The sequence below is a fragment of the Nicotiana sylvestris genome, chromosome 4, assembly GCF_000393655.2.
Source record: "Nicotiana sylvestris chromosome 4, ASM39365v2, whole genome shotgun sequence".
Taxonomy (NCBI): domain Eukaryota; kingdom Viridiplantae; phylum Streptophyta; class Magnoliopsida; order Solanales; family Solanaceae; genus Nicotiana; species Nicotiana sylvestris.
Genome location: NC_091060.1, coordinates 42,655,195 through 42,663,201, shown reverse-complemented (window position 1 = coordinate 42,663,201; position 8,007 = coordinate 42,655,195). Strand labels below are relative to the sequence as shown.

At 35.4% G+C, this 8,007-nt stretch overlaps 1 protein-coding gene and 1 long non-coding RNA gene across 2 annotated transcripts; one reads left to right on the top strand and one right to left on the bottom strand.

Annotated features, from left to right (window-relative positions):
- Window positions 1-1,094: 1,094 nt before the first annotated feature.
- LOC104232759 (alpha-xylosidase 1-like) lies at window positions 1,095-7,025 on the top strand. Its single transcript, XM_009786026.2, has 3 exons — window positions 1,095-1,455; window positions 1,730-2,418; window positions 5,019-7,025. Exons 1-3 carry the CDS (start codon window positions 1,226-1,228, stop codon window positions 6,884-6,886), a joined length of 2,787 nt encoding a protein of 928 aa, XP_009784328.1. The 5' UTR covers window positions 1,095-1,225; the 3' UTR covers window positions 6,887-7,025.
- On the bottom strand, window positions 5,697-7,633 carry LOC138889136 (uncharacterized). Its single transcript, XR_011406744.1, has 2 exons — window positions 7,457-7,633; window positions 5,697-7,358 (listed from the first exon to the last, which is right to left on the bottom strand). It is a non-coding gene; the product is annotated as an uncharacterized lncRNA (long non-coding RNA).
- Between the last annotated feature and the right edge of the window lie 374 nt (window positions 7,634-8,007).

Sequence of the window (8,007 nt, the reverse complement as noted above, 5' to 3'; positions counted from 1 at the left end):
AAGTGCTTATTGACTTTTAAGCACTTTTTTAGTTTGTGTGGTGTTTGATAATGATAAAAAGTGCTTAAAAGCACTTACTTTTAGGCATAAAAAGTACAAAAATAAGCCAAAAGTCAAAAGTTGGGTATTACCAACTTATGACTTTTGGCTTTTAGTTTAAAAACTACTTTTTATAAGCCAATCCAAACACCCTCTAAATCTCATGTAAAAAGGAAGTTTTTTTCTTTTTGTATTTACCTTAAATAAAATATTTATTACTAGAATAAATTTTTTCGAGTCATAAAAACAATAATTAATGCTTGCATTAGGGTAGGTTGGAGTTTTGGCCTTTTTCCGAACCATGCGTGAATACGAAATGATCCGTGAATCGGAATATCCTTTTAAAATATTTAGTAGAATACATTCACCTCTTAATAACAAAACAAAAATTAGATTTGTCAATTCCAATGTTAACTAAAGATATGCACACTCCTCATTTTATCTGACTTTTCGTGCTTTATGGTAACAAAGCACGAAAACATGAAAGACCAATATTCACTTTCAGTAATTTTATTTTATGTCACAGGATAAGGTAGGGAGATTAATAGGATCTATTGGGTGACAAAAGTGACAGAAGGCTAAACTCAGTTTCCTCGGTAGTTATTACAATAAATATAATTAAAGCCAATGATAAGTTGAGACGGAGCTTGAATTTGAAGTTTATAGGCACAAACTTATAGTTTATTCTAATTCTTATATTTATAATTGAATATTTATACATATATTTGATAAATTTATTAATTTAAATATGAGGTCTAAGTAAAAGTTATTGGGTTTGTCCAAACCCGTACCTAGTATTAAAGTTCCGCCCTGGGTGACAAGTGTAGGAACAACAACAATAGCAACATACCCAGCGTAATTCCACAAGTGGAGTCTTGGAGTCTGGAAAAGATAGTGTGTACACAGTCATACCCTTACCTTGTACCAGTAAAAGGTTGTTTCTTATATAAGAATGGAGGAAAACAATAAGAGATTTCTCAACAGGTGGGACCAAAAGAACATCAAAATCACATGATAATTTGGAAGTGATTATGTGATTAATCATCTTCAACTATTTCACAAGTATTATATGACTTCATTTGCCAATATATGCCCCAAAAGAACTCCTAACAGTCACTCTTGCCAAGTGCCACATATTAGGCTACCCTCCATACTTATAGTTGATTCTTAATTTCACTACATTATCATGTTTTTCTCTTCTTTATTGTCAACTTCTCCCCTTACTTTCTTACAAATCTTGATTCTATGTATAGCTGGTGTTCATTTTGTCAACACAACTCCAGCCAAGATTGGTCAAGGTTACAAGTTGATCTCCATAGAAAAGACACCTGATGGAGGCCTTATAGGACACCTCCAAGTTAAAGAGGAGAACAATATTTATGGGCCAGACATTCCTCATTTGCAGCTCTATGTTAAGTAAGTCTTTAGCCTTTCGCTCAAAAAAGAAAAAAAAAATCATGTCTTGGACTTGCATGAACATCATACTTGAAAACAAAGACAGAATTAGGATTTAAACTTTATGCGTTCAAATTTTAAGGTTCTTACAACTCAACACATTATCTTAAAATTATAGATTTGAAATTTAATATTTATTGAAACTTTAGTAGTTTTTTACATATATATTTCGATGTATCCGCCTCTACTTGAAAATAATTATGATCTTTAGGTTAATGTTGTGATTATTATGCAGGCATGAGACAGATGAACGTTTGAGAATTCATATAACTGATGCAGAAGAACAAAGATGGGAAGTTCCTTACAACTTATTACCAAGAGAAACACCCCCATCATTGAAACAAACTATTGGTAGGTCAAGAAAGAACCTTTTGCCACTAGCAACATCAGATTATTCAGGAAATGAGTTAATATTCAGCTATACAAATGACCCTTTTAGTTTTTCTGTTAAAAGAAAATCAAATGGACAGAACCTTTTCAATTCCAGCTCTGATGATTCAGACCCATATAGCAATTTGGTATTTAAAGACCAATATCTTGAAGTATCCACAAAATTGCCTAAAAATGCTTCTTTATATGGCCTAGGAGAAAGCACACAGCCCCATGGGATAAGACTATACCCTAATGATCCTTACACTTTGTACACAACTGATGTATCAGCTCTTAATCTGAATATTGATTTGTATGGGTCTCATCCTATGTATATGGATTTGAGGAATGTGAATGGAAAGGCAAGTGCTCATGCAGTTTTGTTGCTAAATAGCAATGGAATGGATGTGTTTTACAGAGGAGATTCTTTAACATACAAAGTGATTGGGGGCGTTTTTGACTTTTACTTCTTTGCTGGTCCTACACCTCTTGCTGTTGTTGATCAGTATACTTCCTTCATAGGCAGGCCTGCTCCAATGCCTTATTGGTCTTTTGGTAAGTTCAAAATTCTCTATCTTCTTCACTGCATTTGTATTAATGGTGATATATACTCTTTGATCCCATGCCTTATTGGTCTCTTCTTGATTTTCTAAAGTGACATATTGTGTAACGAACTTTTGTGAACAAATAGGAGCATAACATAATTTTTTGGTCATCAATTATGTACACTGAACACCTAGCCAATCTCTACGATCGCCTTTGTTAGAGAGCAGTTTACCCATCAATATTGTGGGACTTCCGGACACGGATGGAACCCAAAAAGAAAAACTCATAATAATTAATATAAATCCTGAATCCATAGTTATTGCCAAGTTGGGATGAAGGAGGCGGTGGAGAATATTTGTAGTTTTAGGTTTTGTCTTCATTAGTAGGAAATAAAACCCGTGACTTTGCTTTCATGAGTTTTGGCTGTTCTTTGTTTTTTGTGTTAGAAGATACCGTGTTTTGGACAAAACAAAAAACACTGCTTTTGTCTACCGGCCTTATTCCCTTACCAAAATTTTCCTTTCCAGGTAGAAGTTTGGTACCACGTGGACCATCTCAATAATTGCTTTATTAGCAAATTAATGTACTCTTCTGTCGGTATAGGGTCTATCGGAAACAGTCTCTTTGCCCTCCCAAATTAGAGGCAAGGACGCATATATCCTACCCTCCTCAGACCCCGCTTGTAGGATTTTCACTGGATTGTTATTGTTATTGTTTTTGTAATGTACTCTTCTGTCAATTTACTAGCTATTGGGAATTTTGAAAAAGTACAGTCTCTGAGTCACATATTCACAGTTCTCCTCTTTAATGGAATTACAGTAATATCTATTAGGAAGATGATAATTCTTTAAAAAAAAAAAAATACTTAGCCTGTTTACTTGTATATTTAATTCTAGAAGGCCAAATGATAACTACTAATGGAATATGCTTAGAAGGAAAGGGAAAGTATTCAATTTGTCTTTTACAATAACGTTTGAAGAGGATGGTAGGTATGAAATGATTGAGTTCATAAACAAATCATAATATGATGAACTATTTTTTTTTATTTCTTTTATTTTTCCTCCCATTTTGGCTTATCATGTTATGCACCATGGAATATTTCGACCATCACTCCACGTAAGGGCTTTAAATTCTGTAATTTATAAAACACTTTCATAATGACATTAAGCAGGTCGTGGTAGTAGGTATTGATCAAATGAGTGATGAACTCTTGGACCTTTATACTTGGTAGAGAACTTTATAGTCTAAATTGCACTAATATCAATCCCAAAACAAGATAAATCTAAAGGTGTTAAATATACACTGACAATATAAAGAAATTTTGGTTCATTAGTGCAGTTTAACCAGTTATAACAGGCTACTTAAATCTTTTTTATATTAGTAATTCACCCTTACTAATATTCCATAGTTTTTGTTGATGGTACTGATATATTGTCTCTTTTCGTTTCTTGAGCCGGAGTCTATTGGAAACAACCTCTCTACTCTCTCGGAGTAGGCTCTCCCCCAGGAGCGGATCTATTAAGGGAGGTGGGGGTGCCACGCCACCCGCAAACCTTGGTCGAAACTCATATATTCTATGTATATTTAGAAGAAATTGGGTATAAACCAAATAATGGCGCCCGGATTAACAAACTTGTTCTAGGTCCCACTGGTAGAGTGGTGTCTTTTTGTGTCCAAGTGCCAGAGTTCGAATACAATTTTCTTCATACATTTTCATCTTTTATCTTCTTTTCTTTTAGTCTTTTTATTATGAAAATGTTATCTTTTTTTCATTTTTTAAGCTAAAGAAACCAATTCCTTTTAACAACCACAATTTCAAAACTCAAAACTCATATCCTTAAGCATTCTCTTCCCGTACCATCCCCTTTTTCGAGTCCTCTAGATGTACATAGTTACATGTTTTGTTATTATTTCTTTTCTAATCTTCTCTTAATCCTTTTGGTTGCCCGTCTAGCTAATTGAAGAAGAAGAAGAAGGAAAAGAAGAGAATTAGTCAATGTTTGCTGTAAATGTTCCTAATGTATTAGCAACGTTTTGTTAGATAAAATTAAACTACATCTAATTTCTAAGGTCATTAAAATTGTTAAGTCATTCTTATCTTTTCATGAATGTTATAGTTATTAACTTTGATCCAAACTATTTTGGAAGGAGTGTGATTCTCCTATATTTTGTGATATAAGCAATGTCAAGCATAGTTGTACTTTACTGTAGGTTGTCTTAATTTTTTTATTTTTTTTTGCTTAATCAGTTATTTGTATAAGTCAAAAAGATGAATAATTCAAACCGAAACCCGAAATGGATCAAACCGGTTAAATAACTACCTCAGTTGGAAACATGTAATTAAATATCAATATATCTATGTTCGAAAACATTGCGGCACCCGCAACCTCTAAATCCTGAATGTGCCTCTGCCCTCCCCAGACCCCACTTGTGGAGTTTTACCGAGTTATTGTTGTTGTTGTTGTAATTTACCCTTAGTAAATTCAGCATGCTCTTCTCACTTATCACACACTAGATTCTAATTAGACTATTGATGTTTGGTAAATGCTAGTAATATCTCATTGCCCATCTCCTTATTAAAGTTATCTCCTGCTTGGTAATTGCAACAGGATTCCATCAATGCAGATGGGGTTACCACAATTTATCTGTAGTTGAGGATGTTGTCGAGAACTACCAGAAAGCCAAGATCCCTCTTGACGTGATCTGGAACGACGATGATCACATGGATGGGAAAAAGGATTTCACTCTCAACCCTGTCAACTACCCTCGTCCGAAGTTATTATCATTCTTGGACAAAATTCATGCACGAGGCATGAAGTACATTGTCATCGTAGATCCTGGAATCGGAGTTAATAGTAGTTATGGTGTTTACCAGAGAGGTATAGCCAATGATGTCTTTATCAAATATGAAGGCAAGCCTTATTTAGCTCAAGTCTGGCCTGGTGCTGTTAACTTTCCTGATTTTCTCAACCCGAAAACTGTTGAGTGGTGGGGCGACGAAATTAGGCGATTCCATGAACTTGTTCCTGTTGATGGACTCTGGATTGACATGAATGAAGTTTCCAACTTTTGTTCTGGTTTGTGCACAATCCCTGAAAACAGGATATGTCCTAATGGTACTGGTCCTGGTTGGATTTGTTGCTTAGATTGCAAGAACATAACGAATACTAAATGGGACGATCCGCCTTATAAGATAAATGCTTCTGGAATACAAGCACCAATTGGCTACAAAACAATAGCCACTAGTGCAGTTCATTATAATGGAGTTAGAGAATATGACGCTCATAGCATTTATGGTTTTTCTCAGTCTATTGCAACTCATAAGGCTCTCCAGGGACTCCAGGGCAAGCGCCCGTTTATATTGTCTCGTTCCACGTTTGTTGGTTCAGGACATTATGCTGCACATTGGACTGGGGATAACAAAGCAACTTGGGATGATTTGAGATATTCAATATCTACAATGTTAAATTTTGGCTTATTTGGTGTTCCGATGGTTGGTTCAGATATATGTGGATTCTATCCAGCACCTACAGAGGAGCTTTGCAACCGTTGGATTGAAGTTGGCGCGTTCTATCCTTTCTCAAGGGATCACGCGAACTACTACTCCCCTAGACAAGAACTTTACCAATGGGAGAGTGTGGCTGAATCTGCTCGAAATGCTTTAGGAATGAGATATAAGTTACTTCCATATTTCTACACTTTGAACTATGAGGCACATACTACTGGTGCGCCAATTGCTCGCCCACTCTTCTTCTCTTTCCCAAATTTACCTCAGCTTTACGACGTGAGCACACAATTCTTGATAGGAAGCAGTGTCATGGTCTCACCCGTGCTAGACGAGGGTAAAACTGAGGTGAAAGCTTTGTTTCCTCCAGGCACTTGGTACAATATATTCGATATGACACAGGCCATTGTCACAACAGAACCACACTATGTAAAACTAGATGCACCTCTAAATGTGGTCAATGTACATTTGTACCAAAACGCCATAGTACCAATGCAGCGCGGTGGAATGATATCAAAAGAAGCAAGAATGACACCTTTTACCCTCATAGTAACCTTTCCATCAGGTACTAAAGATCTACAAGCTAAAGGAAATCTTTTCCTCGACGATGATGAGCTTCCAGAGATGAAATCAGGGAATGGACACTCAACATATATTGATTTCTATGCAACAGCAAGTAATGGAACAGTGAAGTTGTGGTCAGAAGTTCAAGAAGGTAAGTTTGCATTGGATGAAGGATGGTTCATTGAGAAGGTTATGGTATTAGGTACAAATGGCATTGATGGAGCTTTTGAAATTAACGTCGATGGACAACCATTAAAAGGCACTTCAAGAGTGCAGTTTATCACAGCAGAACACAAGTACATAGACAATTCGGACGATGGAGGAGATAAGAGAAAGAGTATGATGATGGATATTCATGGACTGGAATTACCTTTAGGGAAGAACTTTGTTATGTCCTGGAAAATGTGAAACTTAGCTTGAGAACACTGTAATTCTAATGTGTGGACAAATTGCCTATGCCCTAAAAATTGGATTCCTCACAATCTTTACTCTTACCATGTTTTCTAATACTATTATATCAAACTAAAAATGCAGATTCTTAGCAAAACTAATGGTAACTTTATTTGTGCTACATAAGGGTATTAGTTTATCGTCAGTTTGTGCTGTCTGATTTAGGGGAAACAACAACTTGAAATTCTAAGTAGGGATTTTTTCATTCCTGTACACTATTTGAAAATTTATTACCCTTAATGTCCATGTTTAGTTAAGTACCTTACATAAATAAGTGTTTACAAAATATATACAATCCACCTTAAAAGGCTCACAATCCATTATTTGTGTCTTCAATCAAGGAATTTAGTTATACTATTTTCCTTTTTTCTCTCCTCTCTCTCCCCTCTTCTCTCCAGGTTCTGCCTTTCTCCTTCATTTTCTCGAATTCCTACCATACAACATCAAGAAAATTCCCATAGTTATAAATCTTAATCAGCAAAGTGCACAGTGGAGAATTAAGGATTACTGAGTATGCTTGAACATTACCTGCTGGTGGGAACACCCAAGAAAAGCCATGCCAAACCGTTGAACTGTACGATAGCAAATTCATATCATTCAATCAAGTAGTCAGAAGAGAGAATGCCATTGAAATCAAGTCGTATACGACAATGATATTCTGTCATTAGCTGTGTCTGTCGTTCAAAGCCTTGCAATAAACTGATGTTGGATATTTTAAGTGTTTAAAGTCAGTCATCTTTGGCTCAAATAGTGCTCAATTATAGATCCTGGAAGGCAATTCTGATTGGTCAATAAAAATCGATTTTAAAGCTATTTTTTTTTTTTTATGAGTTTAGCCAATTTATCATGAAAGGTAAAAGGGGTAAAGGGACCATGTGTTTATTGTCCAGTAAATATAAGTTGTCTTCTTCCATATGTAAAAAGAGAATAAATAAATCAATTAAATTTCGGGATGCTTCCTGAAGTGCTTCTTTCGGAGTTAAACTTCCGTTTGTCCATATTTCGAGAAAAAGTATCTCTTGTTTTTCATTCTCATTCCCATAAGAATGAATACTATGATTCGCGTTTCGAACAGGCAT